The sequence below is a fragment of the Molothrus aeneus genome, chromosome 17 (assembly GCF_037042795.1).
Source record: "Molothrus aeneus isolate 106 chromosome 17, BPBGC_Maene_1.0, whole genome shotgun sequence".
Lineage (NCBI taxonomy): Eukaryota > Metazoa > Chordata > Aves > Passeriformes > Icteridae > Molothrus > Molothrus aeneus.
Genome location: NC_089662.1, coordinates 7074712 through 7097247, shown reverse-complemented (window position 1 = coordinate 7097247; position 22536 = coordinate 7074712). Strand labels below are relative to the sequence as shown.

The following is a 22536-nucleotide window of genomic DNA, read 5'->3' as shown; positions in this document are numbered from 1 at the left end:
GCGGCGGCCGCGCGTAGGAGCTTCCGCCGGGGCGGGCGGGGAGCGCGGAGCGAGGGAGCGCGGCGGGACCGGCAGGAGCAGCAGCGGCGGCAGCAGGGGGAACACGGAAAGCCGCAACCATGGTGAGCCGGGCGGGCCCGCGGGGCGGGGATCCGCCGGTGCAGCGAGCCGCCGGTGCAGGGAGCTCCGGGCCGGGCCGGGCCGCGGGTAACGCGGCGCTCTCTTGCAGACGGTGGGGAAGAGCAGCAAGATGCTGCAGCACATCGACTACCGCATGCGGTGCATCCTGCAGGACGGGCGCGTCTTCATCGGCACGTTCAAGGCCTTCGATAAGCACATGAACCTCATCCTCTGCGACTGCGACGAGTTCCGCAAGATCAAGTGAGCGGTGGGGGCGCCCCCAGCCCGGCTCCTCATCGCGGGGGGCCTCGGGGCGAGAGCCAGGACAGCGCTGGGGCAGCGTGTGCTGCCGGCTCCTGCAAAAACACTCACGGGTTCAGTCTCTTTTGTCAAATCCCCAAACTGCCAAAGTTTATGGGATCCTTTGTTTCGGTTCGTTTCAAATAAGCAATATATGTGATGCCATTTGTAGCAGTTTAGATTTCTCTTTGTACTTGGTTTGTGGCAGATAAAAATGTGCTCATCTCTGGAGAAGCAGCCTAGTCATATATTCTGTTGCAAGCTCAAAGAGCAGCATTCATTCATTCTGTTTTTTCTTCTGTTTTGCAATTTTTTTTCCTTCCCAGACCTAAAAATTCAAAACAGCCAGAGCGGGAAGAGAAACGAGTCCTTGGTCTTGTGTTGCTGCGAGGGGAAAACCTGGTGTCCATGACAGTTGAAGGACCACCTCCAAAAGATGTAAGAATGAGTAGAGAGCTAAAGAAAAAAGAAGGGAAATCTGATGAATTTGCTTCTTTGCAGGGGAATGCTGCTATTGTATTATTGTAGACTTACAGATGCTGTTGTGACTAGGTCCATCAAACTTCTCTGCAGGAAGCTCTAATTCCTTTGTGGGCTGGGACATTTCATTGGACAAAGGAAGGCTGTGGGCATCTGTAGGCTCTGAGGATTTCTGATAAATCTTTTGTTTTTGGGGCTGTGTTTTCAGACTGGAATTGCCCGGGTGCCCCTCGCTGGAGCTGCTGGAGGACCTGGTGTTGGGAGAGCAGCAGGGAGGGGAGTTCCAGCTGGTACTCCCATGCCACAAGCTCCAGCAGGATTAGCTGGCCCTGTCAGAGGAGTGGGAGGACCATCCCAACAGGTGAGATACTATGACCCATGTGGCTTTTATTTTTTGGTACCAGTGTGATGCAAGCAATTGGTGTAGTGGAAGAACTGTAACCTTAGTTTCTGTTACCACAAAGTTTGAGCCTAGAGAGGCTTTTTTTTTGGTACTTTATCTCCCTAGGTATTGTCCTGTATGACAAAAGAGGGTTGAAAAGTGTAGCTTTTCACACATAATTCAAGTAGTATCCATTGAATTGTATTACAGGTTGTATTGTTCTTTAGTAAGTTAAGAGAAGAGTGGTGTAATTTCTGAAGGGGAATTTCAATGTTACTTTTTAGTTATTATGATAAAGTAGGTGCTATTTTTTCTGAGTCTGTTTGTTTTCTGTACAGGTGATGACACCCCAGGGTCGTGGAACAGTTGCAGCTGCTGCTGCAGCAGCCACTGCCAGCATAGCAGGAGCCCCAACTCAGTACACCCCAGGGCGTGGGGGTCCTCCCCCACCCATGAGCAGAGGAGCCCCTCCTCCAGGTAGGAATTACTCTGTAGAGCTCACGTTTTGTTGCAAAATTGGTGATAAGATTTTTCTGATGAAGATCTGGTATTGTGGGAGGTATCCTGATACCCAGCCAATGCCTTGACTATTCAACTGGATTGACATGCTTGTTTTTTTTCTGGCTTAAGGAATGATGGGGCCTCCTCCAGGCATGAGACCACCAATGGGCCCCCCCATGGGAATGCCACCTGGCCGAGGGGCTCCCATGGGAATGCCCCCCCCAGGCATGAGACCACCACCCCCAGGGATGAGAGGTGAGCACAGGATATCCCAACTGCCGTGGGGCTCTGAGAAGCTGTAACAAAATGTTTGAAGGGTGATGCATTCCAGTGTCTCCCTAGCTCTGCTAGTTGTCAAAGTGCTTTGGTGCCAAAAGGGGTCCTAGGCTACTGTGAGCATGGGGAAATGGTTTTTTTTTGGTTTAGTGTTGCTGCTTCTTTTCTCTTCAACTCTTTCCTGTATTCCCAGGACCCCCTCCACCTGGCATGCGCCCCCCAAGGCCGTGAGAGTTCTGTGTTGTACCTCTGAAATGGGAGAAGACCAAGAAGGGGATACACTGAGCAGTACCACCTGTCAGACCTCTGCTATGTATATTTTATATCTACTGCTGGTGATGTTTGACCTTTTTAATAAAGATGGAAAACCTAGTACTAGGAGTCACTGTTGTGCTGGTCTGTTTGTGTCAAGAGTGCAGCCATTACTTTTTACTGCTCCACGTTGGTCATCCCAGAAGAGCAAGCTTGAAGAAAAAAAGCTTAATTTGTATTGACAGAAATTACCAGTTGTTATGTGTTCCTTATAGGAATTAAAGCATAGCATAGCAATGAAATTTAACAAGGCTGATGGAAAAGGAACAGATTAGGAGAGTGGAGATGGTAAAAAAATAAAGAAACCATCTTTCTGACAGGTAGTTTAAAAAACTTCTATTATAGAAATGGGTTCTAAACGACAAGAATATTTTTTCAGCTCTTAATTATTTGAGATCACAGAAATACTTGAGCAAAACTTCGTTCAGTTTTTGCCTTAAAGTTATTACATACATGAACTAGAAAGATGTAATGTATTCCAGCTCTCAGTTGTTCTAGCCATCCATAGAACAGAGTCAACATCTTACAAGAAAAATAATCCTTTATTTCATGGGTTGCTACAGATGTTTTCACAGTCTTCAACTAGGTAATTGACAACCATCCCAGAGCTATTCCACAACTTGAAGAAAAACTTCAATTTTACTGAGGTTGTCTCCTTGCAGTACTACAAAATCGAGGGCCTGTACAGTGTGTCTGAATTTTGTAACAGTTCTTACTTTACTTTCTCTTATACCTGCAAGAGAAGATAATAGAAATGATATTACTCCATCAGCCCAACTCTCAATGACAGATGAGAAGCACCACTGAGCATTTTTGCAGCAAAATGGTCTCCCAAGGAGAAGCCTAGGAATGTGTTATTAAAGGCACTATCCTTGATTACCCCCAGCATCAGACCTGCAATAAGAGGGTACTGAAGAACCAACACAACTTTTAGCAAGGGCCTTTAAACAATGACAAGAAGAAGAAGAAGAAAACAAGGAAAAAGCCCCCAGAATTGAACAAGAAAGTAAAGGGAACTATACCTGGACTTGGATTTGAAGTTCCCTCCTTTCCTGCGCTGGGCAATACCCAAGCGTTTTCGATCTTCAAATGATGGACTTTAGAGAGAGAGGGGAGGGAGGAGAGGTCAGCCATGTCACAGAACTATATCAGCAGGACATGTACTTCTCAAAAGAACCCTGCCCCAATTTCAGAACCTCTTCTCCCAATATCAAAGTATCCCTGAGGAAGTACAGAGGTGCAAACAAATTCTCATCTATTGCAGTCTGCGCTAATGTAGACCTGCTAAGCCCTTACCCGGCACGGTACTGCTTCAGAGCCTTCCTGCTTGTGTTGGTCAGCTCTTCATCAAACACAGACACTTTTTTCTTCTTCTTGGGACCTAACAAATAATAAGAACAGTGGTTGTAAACAGAAGGCCACAGCATCATTACAGTACTCTTGAACACAACAATTAGCCTAAGCACGAGGCAAATGCCTGTGAACATGGACCACGGGCCAGCACTTGTGGCCATTCCTTCAAAGATCAGTGCCTTTCTCTATACAAACTAGATTAATTTACCTATTTCTAGAAAAGTAAGTGACATAAAGAGGAAGTTAGCTGTAACACAAAAGTCTACCTGCTGGTGCTGCTGCTGGTTCCTCTTCTGGCAAGGCTCTGGCTCTCTTTGCTCGGCGATTCCTCTTTGCCAGCCGCTCAGCATACATTTGAGATTTCAAGATCTCAAACTGTGACCTTTCCTCTGGCTGAAAGGTGTTAAAACACAAGTTTTGGTGAAGTGAAGCTTTGCTAAGGGAAAACTGATAGTCTGGCCCGATTCCCACTTGTCAACAAATAAACTCACTGTCATTTGGCCTTTTTTCTGTGTGTCCTGTACAAATTTCTTCCTTTTCTTTTTCCCTCGTAATGCTAGGTCAAATTCCTGCAGGGCTTTAGCCACTGGAAAGAGAAAGAAAAACAGAATAAAGAACCTATTAAAGCACAGAGCAGAGTCCAGCTGTGGCTATAGAATTTAACATGGCCACAGTGTCATGACTCACATTTCTCTTTCTTCCTCTCCTCACGGGTCTGGAACCAGCTCCGCTCCAAACTCTCACTTCCAGTTTCTTTTTTTCCTGTCTCCAGCTGCTTCTTTGCCTTGTTGATCTGTGATAATTCAGGCAAGATGTGAGCTCATGGTAGCTAAAAATTATTCCTCTCTTCCCTTTCTAAAATAGGCAGGTTAAGTATACTTAGGGTAACCTCATATAATGGACTATATCACACCAGATACTAAAAAATTGCTTACCTGGGCCTCTGACTGCTGCATCTCCCGTTCCTCACGTTCCAAGCAGAGAACTGCATAGATATCTTTCTCTAGATTCTCAATCTTCTCCCGAAATTTCAGTATGACATCTGAAAACAATACCATATGAACACCAGAGGCAGCTCATGTGAAGTCCATCTTGTTTTTCAGCACCTCCTTCAGTGTCCCTCTGTACCACGATATTCCCTGTGTACTCTCCCCAGCTTTTTACCTCAGTAAAAGTACCACATACCTTGGGGGAGGATTCTGGCTTTCACTGGTGTTTTAGCAGTCTTGACAATCTCCTTCAGCATCTTGCGCTCTTCCTCACCCACCAGTGAAACTGAACGACCAGCCTTGCCTGCCCTGGCTGTCCGACCCACACGGTGCACGTAGTGTTTGATGGTGTTGGGCATGGTGAAATTGATTACCTGTAACAGAAACAGTGTTAGTAGGAAATCAACGTTAAATGCCTCATTAAAAAGCTCAGCATTTCAAATACTCACTGTTTTAACTCCTTCAATATCGAGTCCACGTGCAGCCACATCTGTAGCTACCAGGATATCAATCTGCTCATCCTTAAAGCGCCTGAGCAGAGAAAGCAAATGCATTGGCAATGAATGTATCCATCTACTTCCACCCTAAAACTTCCAACTTGGAACTTCTTTTTAGCCTATGCTTGCTAACTAAGCCTGCTAATACCTGAGTGATTCCAGCCGCTGTGTCTGAGAGAGGTTCCCGTGAAGCTCCCCAACCCGCAGGCCCATCAGTCCCAGCAGGATGTGCATGCGGTGAGCTTGCTTCTTGGTCTGGGTGAAAAGCATCACGTGGTCCTGGAACGTCCGTGTCAGCAGAGCTAAAAGAAAGTCCTCTCAGAAGGCTGCTCCACAGTCACTCACTGATTGCAGCCTGCCTTGGCTCATCACTAACCTGTTACAATGGCCTCCCGGTCCCCCTCCCGGTTGGGTCTGATCCGGATAAATTCCTGCCGCAGGAAAGGCGCAACATCTGTGTTGCTGTTCACGAAAATTCGGACGGGATTTTTCAGGGAAACGGAAGCCAAATCTTTCACCTACAGAAACAGGTTAAGAAAAAAAAAGTCCACATGATTTCTGGTAAAAGACCTGACAAATTCTCATTCAACTTCCTGCCTGGGTATGTTTCTCAGCAGCTTGTCTCACCTCCTCAGTCATTGTGGCAGAGAAAAGCATTGTCTGACGATGGTGGGAACACAACCTGATTATTTCCTTCATCTGTTCCTCAAAGTATTCATCCAGCATCCTACACAGGAGAAAAAGAACAAGGTATGGCAGCTTCACTTGGGTCTGGCCAAGAAACATTACATAAGGCAGGACAACAAGGACAGCCTGATAGCCTGGAGAAAGGAAAGCAGAAAACTGCCATGCTTTTCATTGCTGTCCTGCTTACCCTACCTGTCTGCTTCATCCAAAATCAGCACCTCAACGCTGCTCAGGTGGAAAGAAGGGCAGTTGTGGAGATGATCTATCAGTCGCCCAGGAGTGGCAATAAGAATGTCTGGCCCTGAGCGCAGAGCAGCTTCCTGAGTCTTCACATCCAGGCCACCTGAAAGAGAGGGAATACAGACTGCTGACCCCCAGAGCACACTGCAGCACAGTACAAGGATGCAAACTGCCTGAGAAGAAGCAGCTCAGATAAAACCACATTCAAAAACAGAAATGATCCCATATTTTCTTTCTAAGGAACAGGTAAACAAGTACAGCATGACCTTGGAAAGCAAGATTTTAAACCGCAATGTATCTACTAGAAGCATAATAACCACACAGCCTCCAGTTTTACAACACAGAATTCCCAGTTCTGTATAGTGATTTACAATGAGCTGCACAGTTCACATAAATGACTGAACACTCACCTACTGCCAGGCAAGTTGTGACACTGCTGAACTGTGCCAGCTGTTTTGTGACAGAGTGCACCTGAATACCCAGCTCTCGTGTGGGCACCAGAACCAGTACACGAGTTATTGGAGCCTGACGAGGTTTGTAAATCAGGCGCTCAAGGACAGGCAAGATGAAGGCAGCTGTTTTACCTGAAAAAAAAAATATTAAGAAGGGTTACCAATTATTGTGAATAGCTGATTCTCTGTTTCTAGTGCCCTGCTCAACCTCCTACCTGTCCCAGTGGCAGCACAAGCACAAATATCCTTTCCCAGAAGACCCACTGGGATACAAGCTTTCTGAATTGGGGTTGGTTGCTTGAAGCCAAGAGCTGTGATTGCCTAGAAAGGAGGGAGAGCAATTAAACTCTGTCTCTGGTATGGCCACACCTGGAGTGCCCAGAGCTGGGCTCATCACTACAAGACACACAGACATACTGCAGAGGGACAAGCAGTGGACTGCGAAGATTATGAAGGGCTTGGGAGGCCCTCACGTCTGGGGAAAGGCTGACAGAACTGGGACTGCTGAGCCTGGAGAAGGCAATGTCAATAAATACCTGATGGAAGGGTGGAAAGTGGATGGAGCCAGGCTCTTTTCAGTGGTGCCCAGAGACAGAGGCAATGGGCACAGACTGAAACATAGTGATGTATGTGTTTAGTTCCCTCTAAACACCAAGAACCACTTTGTCACCTCAAAGGTGACCAAGCAGCAGCACAAGGGGCCCACAGAGGTTGCAGTTTCCAGCCCTGGAGATATTCAAAGCCATCTGGACACATTCCTAGGCAGGAACTCTAGGTAGTCCTTCTTGAGCAGGGGTTGGACAAAATGACCTCCAAAGTCCTTTCCAACCATACTGTGACAAGTCTTGCTCAAGATGGTGTTAACACATTCAATCTTTGATTGACACAATCAAAGAACAGTTTCCATTAATGTATAATAACAGCTTCTAAAGGACTATCACACTATCTCCCAAATGTTTTCCTTGTCAGAGAGGTTGCAAAGTAATGAGAAATTTGACAGTTCTAATTGGTGGCAGGGAGTCTGTACAACATTCTTCAGAGTAACATGTAATAAATCAGCTAGGTAAATACCTTCAGCAAAGGTCGTGAAAGATTCATGTCCTGGAATGACAAGTTATCATCATATTGAGAGGCATCTTCAAAAAAGCTCTCTGCTTCCTAGAAACAGGAACAACAAAACTGGAACAACACATGCAGCAACACAACATGCTATCAAAGGGCTCTGGGCTGGTTTCTAACCAAAGCAAATTCCTCAATAAGAAATACTGGAGGAATTTGACTAGTTTTTAACACTTACCACTTCTCCCTTTTTTGATCTCTTCTTTTCCTTCACTTTGACCTTATCTGCAGAGAAGGAGAAATGTGACTGGAATTAGGAAGCACAGCTAAACCTATAACAAGATGAACTATCTTCACCTTGTAACCTCATACTTTTTGCTCTCAATTCAGATGTTGAGTGAGAGACCTCAGAAACCAGTAGAGGCATGTAATGGAATAAAATTGCCCAGTAAACATCCTTGTTCAGGGATGAGTTCAATTATGGCTACCATTCAAAATAAACTTGATTAAAATCAGAAGGAATGTTGCAGAAGGCAAACAAAATATAAAAGGTGCTCCTTGCCCACTCCCAGCAAGGCTTCACTTCAGACTTTTCTCCAGTGAGCCAACTGTGTGTCAGATTCTTGGCCATTTCATTGTGTACTGCTGATACCTGCTTTTGTGAAGATACTTTCATCATCCACTGAATACTCAGACTCCACATCTTCTTCATCCCTACTGCAATCCTCATGCTCCTTTTTGATTTGATCATCTTCAGCCTCTGCATCCTCATCTTTCACTTTGGCTTGTTTAGCTTCCCTTTCCTAAAAAAAGAAAAAAAAAAAGAAAATGTTTTAAAAAGAAAGGATGAAAAAGAAACTTCAATCCTTTGTGAGTATAGGTTTGTTATTATGAGCTCATTCACAAATCCACGGTTTTGCATAACTTTAAACACTAATAATTCTGCAACCTCACCCATTCAGCAGCACATCACATGTGGCAGCAAAGGGAGCTGAAGTGATGAGCTGCAGCCAGAGCACCGTGGCTGAGGGAATGGCCAAACACATACCAGTCTTTTCAGCAATTAGAAAGATCCTGACCTGGAGCTTCCTTTTCTGTCTCACTTTCTCAATCTTCTCATCCAGCGTCGTAGCTGCTTTCTAGACAGAAAATCACAACAGGAGAGCTGTAAGAGGAGCCCAGGGGAGCAGTGGGCGCTGTGGCCTCTGGCACCGCAGCTCCATCCCGGCCTCAGGCCTCACCTTGCCGCGGAGCTGCCGCAGCGCCGCCGTCCAGGCATCGTCCCCGCCGGCCTCCGCCTCCCCGAACACGAAGTCGGCGCTGAAGTCTCCGCGGGAGGGTCCCCGCCGCCTGGGGCCCGGGGCCCGGGGCAGCTCCTGCGGAAACAGCCGTGAGCACGGACCGCGGCCGGGCCCCGCCGCACCGGCCCGGCCCGCGCCCCCCCGCCCGCCCGGCCCCACCTCCTCATCCTCGGAGTCGCCGGATTCGGAGTCCACGGGCACCACGTCCCCCTCGGCGATGGTGCCCACAAGGCCCAGGCTCTCCAGCGTGGCCATGGCTGTGAGCCGGAACCCCGCGGGACACGCGTGCGCTGGGCCGGGCCGGGGGCCGGGCCGGGGGCCGGGCCGGGCCGGGTGGGCAGAGCCGCGGCTGCCTCCGCCCCGCAGTGCCGGGAAAGGAAACCGAAAGCGGCCGTGCCGTAGCCGGATAGGTGGCCGTGCGGTGTTTTCTCATCCTTTGAGCTTCCCCTCTGCTTCGCCTCTCCTTCTCTTCGCTTCCCCTTGCCGCGGGAGCCGGGGAGAGAAGGAGAAGCTCCGTTTCGGGAGCGCTGCCTGCCGCTGACAGGGGCGGGGGCTCTGCTCACCGGGCGGGACTTGCGGGGAACTGGAAAGTGAAACTTTGGGGGGAATTGGAAAGGGAAGCGCTGCTGGGTCTCGGGGCAGACGCGGCGCAGCATCGCCCGTGTTCGGCCGCAGGAGAGCCACGGTCCCCAGCGCCCAGCGCTGCCCTCGGCCCGGAGAGCTGGAACAGAGCCGGAGCAGTCCCGGCCGGGCGATGGAGAGTCCTGGGCAGGAGCCTCACGCCCGACCATCCCGAGGTGGAGCGAGAGGTGAGGGTCCCCTGGGGAATGCAGGGCAGGAGGGCTGGGTGTGGTGCTGGTACAGGGGGATCCGCTACTCCCCCACCTATGTACAGCGAAATTTTCTCTCAAGGCTGAGTTTCAACACTTCGTTATTTGCCCTTGGAGTCTGTTTGGGGCCATGATGCGGCGATGTGTTGCAGCAGCCTCTTGCTATTTGTTCCTGCTAGTAGTCAATTTTTCGCTAAACATGCTGTGGGGAGTCTGACAAAGGCCCCGTGGGCTGCGCTTCCTCCTACTCCGAAAGGCAAACACTCCATGTTTTGTGCATGCTATGTACGGTTCAAGTCAGCTGTGCCGCCCTCTATCATTATTTCACTGATGATTAACTCCCGAGGAAATGCTGTCCTGTGCAGAAAACTTAAACTTTCACCTTCTTACTTCTGCTTTCAGTTCTGTGGGAAGAGGTTTTCTTTTTTGGTGTCTTCGTAGCTCAAGTGAACTCTAAGTACAGCACTCTCTTTAGCAGTTGGATAGAAGGGTACAAATGAGACACTAATTTGAAAATCTATGTGCAAATGTAATAATTTTTTAATTTGATGTCAAATGTTCAATGCTGACTGTCAGGTCAATATACTCATTTGTCTTTGTTGGGAGGCATGTTAATTTGGTTGGTTTATAATTAAGGAGTGTCATTTTTCCTGCCTTTTTAAAGGACGTGTGCTTCGTTTGGACACTGGCTTTACAGGAAGAGGCAGACACAGAACAAATAATGTACCAGGCCAAGCCCCTAAGTTAGAGGAAAAGATCCAAGACAGTAATTATACCCTTCCACATGGGCAAAGAGAAGAGGGGTTTGGTGGCTGGATTTCAAAGGTTCCTCAATCAAGTAGAAATCCAAGAATCCAAGGTGAACAGCCCAACAGTGAAGCCACAGGATTCTGGACAAAACAGGAGAATGAGGGAAGGAGAATGAGGTATCAAGGTGGACAAACACATGAGAGGGGCAGAGGACCCTGGAATGAGCAAGAAAATGCATTTAGAGGAGGAAGGTGTCCGCTTGGACAAGCCCGTGAGAGGACCAGAGGACCCTGGAATGAGCAAGAAAATGGAGGCAGGGGAAGGAGGTATCAAGGTGGACAAGCTCAGGGAGGAGCTAGAGGGAGAGGGCTGAGGAGTAGGTGGGAAAATGAAGGTAGCACATGGAGGATGCAACCTCGGGAGAATCCTCATTTCTACCAGAATGCTACCCCAGGTGGTGCCCACCACAGTGAGCAGCCTCGGCAAGCCAGAAGGATTGGCTATAAATTCCTTGAAAGTCTCCTCAACAAAGACCCCTCAGAAGTTGTCAACACACTTGCTTCCAGTTCAGGGTTGAAGGAACTTCTTTCCCAAACAACCATGAACCGCAATTTTGTTCAGCTCATTTGCCAGGTGCTTCAGAAGGCGTGCAGTTCCCAAATGGATAGACAGAGTGTCCAACACGTTCTTGGGGTTGTGAAGGAGTCCAACTTTCTCAAGGTCTGTCTGCCACAGTATGTGTCTGACATGGTAACAGAAGTAGTTCCTGCTGTACGCCACGAGTACCCTGAGCATATCAGCAACATCATTTTACTTCTTCAGCACCTGATAAGTACTTTCCCAGCCAGCTCTGTGCAGAAAGTCTCCATTCTCTTGACAGTCTTGACAGCATCCATCGATGCCCTGAGAGGTTTTGGTGTGGACATCACAGAACAGGCAGAGAAGAATCTCAATCAAGTCCAGATGCTCATGCAGCATCTGCAGGAGAAGAGACGTGAAGGCACCCTGAGGGCTGATAATTGTACATTTATGCAGCCTCAAGATGGGCAAGCAGAAAACTATCGTTTCATAAGCATTTATCCGACATATGAGGAGATACATGGTAATGAGAAACCTTTTCTACGGCCCAATTTTGTTTCTGGAAAATATGAAAGCACCAGTATTTATCTTGACACCCACTTCCGACTTTTGAGAGAGGACTTTGTTAGGCCTTTAAGGGAAGGTATCATGGAGGTTTTGCAGAACCTCCAGGACAGAAATTTAAGAAAGAGAAAATTTGATGACATCAGGATCTACTTTGATGCACGGATTATTGCCCCATCTTGTACCCCAACTGGCATTGCTTACAAGGTCCAGTTTGACACAAAACCACTGAGGTTTGTACAATGGCAAAATTCTAAACGATTGCTGTATGGATCACTAGTCTGCATGTCCCAAGATCACTTTGAAACATTCCTTTTTGCCACCGTTTCTAATCGTAATGCTGCAGAACTTGCCAATGGGATTGTGGAGCTGTCTTTTGATGCAGACAGCCAGCCACTGGTGGGAGAGTTTGAACCCTCAGACTCTTTCCTCATGGTAGAGACAACTGCCTACTTTGAGGCCTATAGGCATGTGCTAGAAGGGTTGCAGAAAATGCGGAATGAAGATATCCCATTCCAGAAGTACATTGTGGAATGTGATGCACAGGTGAAGGAGCCAGCATACCTGACACGGGATACTGCCTACAACCTGGCACCCTTGGTGAAGACTTCACGTAAAGAGAAGTGCCCTGATAGCTTGAAAAGTGTAAACATTCTAGATCCCAGTCAATGGCTTTCAATGGAAGCTTTGAAATTAGATGAGTCTCAGATGCAGGCATTGAATCTTGCACTCACCAAGGAGCTGGCTATCATCCAAGGACCTCCTGGCACTGGTGAGACATATTTGCTTAAAAGTTCTGTAATTTAAGAAGTTCTTGTTGACTTCCCCATCTAGGGAGATTAACTTCAGAGAAAGCCAGCTGTACTGTCTCCAAAGCTTTAGTCCTGTGCATAATTGATGCTTGAGTCACCCATTTAGTGTGAGCTGTGGAGACAGTTAATATTCTCAAATAGCCACATCTGATCTTTGCCCACCTACATGCAAATAGATACCAACTGCACTGTTGACTGTGCTTGTATATTGGGGTGAAGAAGTTTACAGTGGCCTTTGAGAACTTGGTCCTTCTTGCTGTGCAGCACTCTCCTACTTGTCTTCACAGCATGTTAGGGCTTTGGGAACTTCAGCCATGAACCATTGTGTGAATAAAGTATTACAAGATGGACTGTAATTGTTTTAAATGGTACCTGAATTTAACAAGCACCAGTGCTTGTATTTCAATAGTATGTGGATGTTTCATGTGCAGCCAAATGTCATCTGTGATGCCAGTATCAGAGTGGGCTGGAGGATGCAGTGAGAGAGAAAACCCTGTGTCCAGGTCTATGATCTAAAAAATAACATTCTTGCAGACTGTGGCCTTGCTCAGCTACAGGCTGGAATGTCAGTGTCACTCTACTTTGTCTACATTTTGTAAGTTAGTTACCCCTAGGGTCAGTTCTCTCGGTACAGACCAGATTGGCAGCCTGAAAAGAAATCTTATATCTGTTTTTGATGATTTCTATGTTTCAAGTCACTCATAGACAGTGGATTACCCTTTTCTGATTCTGAGTTTGTCTTGCAGGAAAGACTTATGTGGGTTTGAAGATTGTTCAGGCTCTCTTGACTAATGATAAGGTGTGGCAAAACCCTTACTGGAGGCGTCCCATCCTTATAGTCTGCTACACCAACCATGCACTGGATCAGTTCTTAGAAGGTAAGAGTACCTGCAAACAGGATGGTGGTATAATCATAGCATCATAGAATGGTTTGGGTTGGAAAGACCTTAAAGATCATCTAGTTCCAGCCCACCTGCCATGGACTGGGATACCTTCCACCAGACCAGGTTGTTCCAAGCTCTGTCCAGCCTGCCTTGAACACTTCAAGTGATAGTGCATCCAGTTCTCTGGTCAACCTGTTGTTAGAACCTGTAATTAGAAACTATACTATAACCCTTACTCTGCTCATTGTATGGCATGATAACCTGCATTTTGGTTTGATTCTTTTTAGTGACTCTAGCCCCATTGACATAGATTAAAAAAACTTCACTCAGAGCAAACCACTGTAGGATTTGCAGTCAAATCCTCTTGTCCTATTGCTGAAAACTGAGCTTGGCCCTTTAGTTCTAATATTTCTTTTTTATTCACAGGAATATACTCATTTGAATTGGATGGGATAGTGCGTATTGGGGGCAGGAGTAGCAGTGCAGCCCTGCACAGATTCACCTTGAAGGAGCTGAGGAAGCAGACCAACAGATTTGATTTCCCAGAGGACCACTTCAGAGACTCTGAACATGTATGTACAGACCTCCTGGGAGATGCTGGGACTGGGTTGCCTGTGCATTGGAGGAGATAATAAACCTCCCCCACACCTGGCCTTTCACCTTGTTTTACGCTGAATTTGGTCTCTTAATTCTTCTGTCAGTTTTTTGTCCTGCTGTTAGTGAACTTTGTTTCTCTGAGTGTGACACTGCCTCCCTTGTCTTTGTTATGAGTAGATAACGAGGGAGATGAAGAGGGCTGAGGAGGGTCTCCTTGAAGGAGCGAAGCGGTTGGAGTGCACGGCCTACGGAGTTCTGCACGAGCGCTACTTGAAACCACACATGGCACCCCAGCACTGGGCCAGCCTGAGAAAGGCTCTGGTAATAGAGGTAGGTCCCTTTCTTCCGAGTCAAGCAGTCCCAGTGCATGCTTACCATCCTTTCTGCTAATGGGCCTGAGGTTCCACCAGCATACATCTTTTTAGCATCATTTGGTTACTGAGAAAGTAAAGGAGTGAACAGCAAGCTGTGCCAAATGACAGTAGTTTAGACAGGCAAGGCAAGCAGGGGCTCTGAATTTTCCTCCTTTCAACTGCAGAGATCCTAAGTGATCTTTAACAGCATAAAAATGCAAGTACCTAAAGGAAAGCCTCTTAAACTGAAGGGAGGAGGGGTACCCTTTCTGAAGATCTAGGGCTGCTTGGACTTTCTAGTTCTGGAGGGTGTCTTGGGGGGGACTTGTCCTAGTTGCCACTGCTGTAAGGTGCTGCTTTGGCATCATGCTAAGACTCTGAAGTGCAATAGGCCTGGCTGATTTGACTTTCTCTATATTAGGAGGACACTGAGTTTTACTACATTTCTTCACAACGCTCACTGATTCTGGAGTGGCTGGGACTTGCTGCATCTGCCTTCACCCAGAATGCTGCAGAGAATACATGGGCTGAAAATCCAGGTAAAACAAACAAAACAGAAAAAAAACAGACACCAGAAAGACACCCACTCCACACACATTTTCTACAAGTGTGTATACCTAAGCAGTGTATGTGTGCCAAAAAAGAGACACTACTACTTAACAGGCACTGAATGATGTGTGATACTGTGAGGGCATTAAGAAGATTAACCCTCATTTCAATGTAGTGATCTGACTGCTGCATTGCTAGAGTGGCTGTGGCTTACTTCATGTGACTGGTGACTCTCACAGATGGACAGCAGGAGGGAGAGGAGGAGAGCGAAGATGAAGCAGAAGAGGAGCTTTTGGCGATCCCAGAGATGGCTGACCTGATTGAAGATGAGAGAGTGATTGAGGATGAAAAGATAGCAGACTATTGGAGGAGGGAGAAGGAAGATGACAGTGTTCATGAAATAGCCCGTTCCATGTTGGCTATGAAGCTGGACCAGGAAGAAGGAACAGCTCAACCACAGCAGGAGAACATGCAGTGGGAGGTAACTGCATGCATTACCATGACTGTGTAAAGAATAACATGGGGATGCTAACACAAAAGAATCTCTGTGCTGTAACTGCTTATTGGGGTGCTTTTTTTTTTCTTTTTGCAGATAACTCGTGGCCAGAGGAGAAAACTTATGCGGAAGATGAAGGTTGAGCTCCGTAAAGTGAACACAATGACAGAGTTAGAGGCCAATGCTGTTCAGGATGTGTGGCAACTTGACCTGGACTCCCGCTGGAGGCTTTACAGGTGACAAAGCTATTTTGCAGGGCTTGTCAGGCAGGTGTTTCCTAAGATCATTCCAGTGTGCAAACTGTGTCAAGCCATGATGTTTCTGTTTGTACATGTTCAGTTCCTTGTTTGAACATGCTTGTTCTTACCTTCCTTGTACCGCATGGGAAGCAATGTCATGCCCTGCATTTGTACATGTTCAGGACTAAGTACAGATGGTAATAATCTGTTTCCCAAAAGGCATGGCAGTTTTGAGCTGAATCCACTCAGAACCTGTGGATCACCATCCTGTTTTCCTTGCAGTGAGTGATAATGGTGCTTTCTTCCCAGGTTTTGGCTGCAGACTTACCAGGGTTCTATTCGAGAGAACATTCGGGACCATGAAGAGCAGTATCAGGAAGCAGCCAGAAAACTGAAAGAACTGAAGCTGGAGCAAGATCTCTGCATTCTCAGTACAGCCAGAGTTGTGGGGATGACAACTACAGGTGCAGAGCAGTTGGGAAACAAACCAGATTGTATTGCTTACAATCATGTTTAAAGAACCTTTTTGCTGAAAGATTAGTATCATGTATTGCTTCACAGCCTGGGTCAGATTCTGCCTTTTTAATCTTTGACTCCCTTTGCAAATGGGGCTGTTGTGAGTGTTGTTAATTAATGGCATGAGCAGCTTCTGTTGTTTTGCACTCCCCCTCTCTTGAGTAGCATTCTTCTAATGGAACTGCACCACTTGTGCCTTAGTAAGGCCCAGCTAATACCTGTGTTGCTATTCCCACAGCACCTTCTGGAGATGGTAGTGTCAAGGTTGTTGTAGTATGTCCCTTTGGAGAGATAATTTAGGCTTATTTATGCATGTAGACCAATGTATTGAGTGTTTCTTCTGTCTGAAGAGAGCATTGAAAAAAGGACCAAGGCAGGCATAGGACTAATCTCCACCTGTCTTCCTTAACTCATCATATAGAAGCCGCCCCTGATATGGTACTGTTTTAAAATTCAAAAAGCCAAGTGTTGAAATGGGGAATCTTGAGAAGAACCTCAGTTTTTTCTGAGACAGAGCCTACTCCCCTCTGTGAAAAGTCTTGCCTTACTGCTTGAATGCAGTTATATCCTAAGGTTTATCTTCTGTCCTTGTTCAGGTGCTGCAAAATACCGACGGATCTTGCAGTACATAGAGCCACGAATTGTCATTGTAGAAGAGGCAGCAGAGGTGCTTGAGGCTCACACCATTACTACTCTGAGTAAAGAATGCCAGCACCTCATCCTCATTGGAGATCACCAGCAGGTAACTTTCATGGCTAACAGCTCTATCTGCTGGGTTAATGAACAAGAACTGTCTAACACAGCACTGTGTGGGAAAATTGCCAAGGCTTGTTGCTCCCCACCTTCTACAGATACCACAGTGTGACCGAGTTCACAGGGGTTCTTGGATGAGGGAAGAGACGAGAATGTTGACTCCATGATCAGAAGGCTTGATTTATTATTTTGTGATATATATATATATATATTACACTATAACTATACTAAAAAGAAAAGAAAGGAAAAGGTTTCCTCAGAAGGCTAAGCTAAGAATAGAAAAGAAAGGAATGATAACAAAGGCAGCTCTCTCAGACTCTGTCCGAGATAGCTCTGTCTTGATTGGCCATTAATTATAAACATCCAAGAGGGGCCAATCACAGGTGGACCTGTTGCATTCCGCAGCAGCAGATAATAATTGTTTACATTTGTTGCTGAAAGTTCTCAGCTTCAGGAGGAAAATCCTAAAGAAAAGATTTTCACAAAAAGGTGTCTGCGACACCACAGGTCCTCTGTCCTGTAGTTTTAGAGCTCCTGTGGGACTGGTGTTTTAGTTGACTGATACAATTTTAGATGTGCTTTGATTGTGACTATATCTAGCTTTGATGTTAAGCACTTCTGCAAGAATCCAGTCTCTGGCCTTTCAGTGGGAGACCAGTCACAAAAAAATGAGAGTGAAAAATCCTACTTAGACATAGGAAAAGTGCCAAAACATGGACCTCCTATCCCTTCTCTTTCAGTTGCAGCCTAGTGCAAATGTATATGACCTGGCCAAAAACTTCAACCTCGAAGTCTCTCTCTTTGAACGTCTGATCAAAGTGGATTTCCCCTTTGTCTGTCTGAAGTACCAAGTAAGAAAGAGCTATAAAAAACTTCATGGCATTTGTATTTAGGTTAAGTTTGTAATACACTTAAGTTTATATTTCTACTGTAAGAGCAGCCTAGAAGAAAAGAATGTTCTATCTAGCTTCTGAAAAGAGTGGTAGGATGGTAGGAGCTGTCAAACTGATATGGAGTTCCAAAATATTTTCAGTTTTAGTGATATTGTCCACAGCACTGTGGTTCTCATGTTTTTTTGTGAAGAACACGGTTTATTGTGGCAACTGAAACTTCCACAACTTTGCAGAGTGAGATAGCACAATTCTTCTCAGGATGCTTCCTGCTAAATTGCTATAATCATCTATCTTGGGTCCTGGGGAAGTTAATTCTACCACCAGCAGTCCTGTGTTAAAGGTACCTGAAAGAGCTCATTTAGTAGTTAGGGTGAGGTGCTGGCTTTTGTTATCTATAAGTGTGCTTAAATTTGCACCGAAACCAGCACTATTGTGCAACAACCTTATCAAGAGATTTTCTTGAAGATGCTCTGCTACTCTCACTCCTGCAGTTGTTGCTGGTGTCAGCAATGGGGTGAGGGAGAGCAGGGATTGGGAAGTGCTTCCTTCTTGTCTCTTATTGAAAAGTCATCCTTGTCTTGTATTCAGCCACTGTCTGTACAGTGGAGCAAAGAATATTGACAGGAAATATGATGCTCCTTTCTCAAGACTGATAAAACTGTTTTGTGTTTCAGCACCGCATGCGCCCTGAAATTGCCCAGCTTATCAGTCCTCATATATACCAGAAGCTGGAGAACCATCCCTCTGTCCTGGAATACGAGAATATAAAAGTGAGTTTTCAGCAGTCCAAGTGGTTGCTTTTGTGCCCTGTTACTGGCTAAATGAGTTTCTGTAAACTACAGTGTTCAAGGATTTCAAATTCTTAGGTCAAATTCACTTATTGAAATTTATACTTGAATCAAGGAATTGTGCAATATAGAATTACATAAGTAATTTGTAGTTCTGGCATTAGTGATGGTGGACAGTGGAAATAGATCCAATACCAATGACTTTAAAAGAACAGTAAAAAATAGGAGGGGGAACAAATGAATTGTAGGAGTTTGAAAGCTAGGAAGAAATCTTAAATGAAAGACTTAAAGCATAATATTGAAACTCCAACATAAAATAGGTGACAGGATTACTGGAACTCTTTCCTTAGTCTCTCCGTTTGGGCATTCTACCAATGCACAACATTGCAAGGAAGATCTATGCAGCTTACAAGTATAAAATCATCATTTTTTTATCTAACACGCTCAATAAACAGCCAGAATTTAGTAAGTGATTAGAATGCTTGCCTTGGGTATCAGTCAGAAGTGTCAGTCTTTGCTTCTTCCTTAATGGTACTGAGAGGTTCCATCTTAACACTCACTCCCTCTTTTCTGATTTAAATTTCCTCAATGAAATGAGGAAATACAAATGAGGAAGCCTGAACCAGGGCTTCATGTATCTCTAGGTTGGTGCTTTTCTTGCATCTTTGAACTATTAACAGTCATCTCTCTGTAATCTTACCTTGGACAACCAGAGATCTGTGTTTGACCTACAAAAGCTGTTCTTTCCTGTTAAAATCAGTCTCTGGATTTTGGCAGGCAGAGCAATAATTTCTTATGGGTAGAATAATTCCAGTTAATAGTTAAAAAATTAAAAGCCCCTGCTAACTCAAGGCCAATAGAGTTTTTGAACAGGTGAGCAGTCAACTCTGCACACCATGAGATGGTGAGTGACTACTGGAGTCCTAGCATTCCTAGTTTTTTCTGTTGAAGAAGAAATTTTCCTTGCTGCTTTGTTTTTTTGCAGCAACAGAGGAAGTGTGTTTTAGGCAAGTGCTCAACCCTGTGCACTGGTAACTTAGTATCTTTCTTCTACAGGGCCAAAACAAGACATTGTTCACACCATGAGTATGCTTTGAGAAGTTACTAACACTTCATGTTTTCTTTTGTATAACCTGGAAATGTACAGTAAAAACATTTCTGCAAAGATAGGGAATAAAATCAGAAACTGATTTCATGTTAGGGTACTAAAATATTACCAATAAGCTGAAATGGGAATTTGATTAATAACCTATGGAAATCTAAGACAAAATCACCGAAGTACACAGTAACTGCATACTGTAGTCAACTCCTTAAAAGTCCTCCTGTCAGTGGATAATCAGGAGCATGGAAACACTGTGGGGTGACAGAAACTAGAATTATCTCTCTGACATCCTTCCTCTTGTTTCAGGGTGTCTCAACTAATGTCTTCTTTGTGGAACATGAGGTTCCTGAACAAGAGATCCAGGAAGGGAAAAGCCACCAGAACCCACACGAGGCCCACTTTGTAGTGGAACTGTGCAAATATTTCTTGTGTCAGGGCTATGAACCTTCTCAGATCACCATTCTCACTACTTACACTGGACAGCTCTTCTGTCTGCGTAGGCTCATGCCGGCAAAGATCTTTGAAGGTGTGAAGGTTCATGTGGTGGATAAGTACCAGGGAGAGGAGAATGATATTATTCTGCTGTCATTGGTGAGGAGCAACAAAGAGGGGAGACCTGGGTTCTTGCAGATCCCTAATCGGATATGTGTGGCATTATCCAGAGCTAAGAAAGGCCTCTATTGTATTGGAAACATGAGAATGCTTGGCAAGGTTCCTCTCTGGAACAAGATCATTGAAACCCTTGGGAAAAATGGTCACATTGGCCAGTCATTAGAGCTTTGCTGTCAAAATCACCCTGGAACCAAGACGAAGGTATCTGCAGGTGAAGACTTCAACAGTGTCCCGGAGGGAGGCTGTACTCGTCCCTGTGAGTTTAGGTTGAGTTGTGGACATGCTTGCGCAAGGGCATGTCACCCGTATGACCCTGAGCACAAAGAGTACCAGTGCCTGAAGCCTTGTCAAAAGGTACTTTGTGAAGATGGGCACCACTGCCAAAAGTCATGTTATGAGCCCTGTGGAAACTGTATGGTGAAGGTAAAGAAAACTATTTCTAAGTGTGGCCACATACAGATGGTGCCATGCCATATTCCAGAATGTAAATTTCAGTGCCTAGAACCTTGCCAGAAGAAGTTAAACTGTGGACACACATGCATGCGTTCCTGTGGGGAGCAGTGCACAATGAAGTGTCCTCAACGGGTTACAGCCACACTGAAATGTGGCCACGAGCAGAAAGTTTCTTGCTGGATGACTAGGGTGGGACATGAGGAGGCTGTGAGATGTGAGAGTAAGTGTTCTGTCACACTGGCATGTGGTCATGTGTGTTCAGGTTCCTGTCATACTTGCTTTGGAGGAAGATTTCATAAGGCATGTGGCAGCCCATGCAAGCGTGTCTTGATCTGTTCCCACAAGTGTCAAGAGCCTTGTACTACAGAATGTCCTCCATGTCAGAAGGAATGTCAGAACTACTGTATTCACAGTAAGTGCAAAAAGAAATGTTGGGAAAGCTGTGTTCCTTGTGCTGAGCCATGTGAGTGGCAGTGCCAGCACTACCAGTGTACCAAGCTTTGCTCTGAGCCGTGCAACAGGCCTCGCTGCAATGTTCCCTGTGCTAAGATGCTGCCCTGTGGTCATCCCTGTATTGGATTGTGTGGAGAGCCCTGCCCAAAGAAGTGCCTTGTTTGTGACCATGAGGAACTTACTCAGATCTTCTTTGGCTTTGAGGATGACCCAGATGCTCGATTTGTACAGCTTGAAGACTGTGGCCATGTCTTTGAGTCACAAGGCCTTGACCACTATATGGATGAAGATGATGATGTTGTCAAGCTGAAGGTGTGCCCTCTGTGTCAGACACCCATCAGAAAGAACCTGAGATATGGCAGCAGTGTGAAAAGGCAGGTGGAGGAGATAGAACAGGTGAAACAGAAAATCCAAGGCCCGGCAGAGGAAATTGAGTCTAACAGAAAGAGACTGCAGGCTGTACTGGCACGGAATCTTTTTCTGAGGCATGATCTATCCTCTAAGTATGCCATGCTGGAAAGGAAACTAGAAGCTTCTCCTCTCTCCACAAAGAGTATCGGACTAATTGAGAACCTGCTTAATTTCTACAAACGTATAGCAGACCTAAATAATTCTGTGAACAAAATTGATGAGAAAGAAAAGAAGGGGCTGATGAAGAGGCTGGATGAAGTGCAGCAGTGGTTGGATAAGCCACGCATCAGTTTTACAGAACAGGAGCTCACTGACCTGCAGTCTGAGATCCAGAGGCTGACTTACTTGCTGAGCCTCTTGGCAAGGTGCAAAGCAACAAGTAGGGTGATGCCCGCAGACATCGCAGCAGAGATTAACAGTGCACGTGAGATCCTGGAAGGGACAAAGAAATTCACAGAGGAGGATGAGGCTGCAGTGAAGGCTCACCTGAAGAAGATCAATGCTAGCTTGCCCACGTCAGGGCTGGGGATTTCTGAAGCTGAGCGGGTGCAGATTGTCAGTGCCATTGGCTGTCCCCGTGGCCACTGGTTCAAGTGCAAAAATGGGCACATCTACGTAATTGGGGAGTGTGGGGGGGCAATGGAGAAGAGTACATGCCCTGAGTGCCACGAAGTCATCGGCGGCACCAACCACACCCTGGAGAGCAGCAACCGCCTGGCCCCGGAGATGGACGGAGCAACCCACGCGGCCTGGTCCGACGTGGCCAACAACATGCTCAACTTCGAGGAGCTGCGCCGGCTGATGTAGGGTGTGTGAACCTCGCTCCTTCCCACAGGCACGCACGCAGGGGCACAGCCCCACTGATTTCCCCCTTTGCTTACTCTATACTAATAAAGTGTGTATTGCTTCCAACCGGGCGGGGCTGTCTCTATGGGGCGGGGCTGTCTCTATGG

The 22536-nt window shown here is 46.1% G+C and overlaps 3 protein-coding genes across 3 annotated transcripts; 2 read left to right on the top strand and 1 right to left on the bottom strand.

Annotated features, from left to right (window-relative positions):
* The first annotated feature begins 3 nt into the window (after positions 1-3).
* Positions 4-2440, top strand: SNRPB (small nuclear ribonucleoprotein polypeptides B and B1). The gene is made up of 7 exons (XM_066561547.1): positions 4-122; positions 230-381; positions 747-858; positions 1109-1261; positions 1621-1759; positions 1913-2038; positions 2253-2440. The coding sequence occupies exons 1-7, from the start codon at positions 120-122 to the stop codon at positions 2288-2290; spliced, it is 723 nt and encodes a 240-aa protein (XP_066417644.1). The 5' UTR covers positions 4-119; the 3' UTR covers positions 2291-2440.
* Positions 2441-2894: 454 nt separating this feature from the next.
* Positions 2895-9220, bottom strand: DDX27 (DEAD-box helicase 27). The gene is made up of 21 exons (XM_066561437.1): positions 9109-9220; positions 8890-9024; positions 8728-8787; positions 8301-8451; positions 7887-7933; positions 7661-7747; positions 6805-6910; positions 6548-6721; positions 6090-6240; positions 5838-5937; positions 5587-5728; positions 5359-5512; positions 5163-5244; positions 4910-5087; positions 4660-4766; positions 4412-4517; positions 4216-4310; positions 3991-4117; positions 3668-3752; positions 3394-3468; positions 2895-3104 (listed from the first exon to the last, which is right to left on the bottom strand). The coding sequence occupies exons 1-21, from the start codon at positions 9202-9204 to the stop codon at positions 3089-3091; spliced, it is 2274 nt and encodes a 757-aa protein (XP_066417534.1). The 5' UTR covers positions 9205-9220; the 3' UTR covers positions 2895-3088.
* A 412-nt stretch (positions 9221-9632) lies between these two features.
* On the top strand, positions 9633-22495 carry ZNFX1 (zinc finger NFX1-type containing 1). The gene is made up of 13 exons (XM_066561436.1): positions 9633-9758; positions 10444-12444; positions 13231-13362; positions 13795-13940; positions 14143-14295; positions 14740-14857; positions 15107-15348; positions 15460-15599; positions 15912-16066; positions 16715-16860; positions 17612-17722; positions 18439-18534; positions 19961-22495. The coding sequence occupies exons 1-13, from the start codon at positions 9704-9706 to the stop codon at positions 22388-22390; spliced, it is 5925 nt and encodes a 1974-aa protein (XP_066417533.1). The 5' UTR covers positions 9633-9703; the 3' UTR covers positions 22391-22495.
* The last annotated feature ends 41 nt before the right edge of the window (positions 22496-22536 follow it).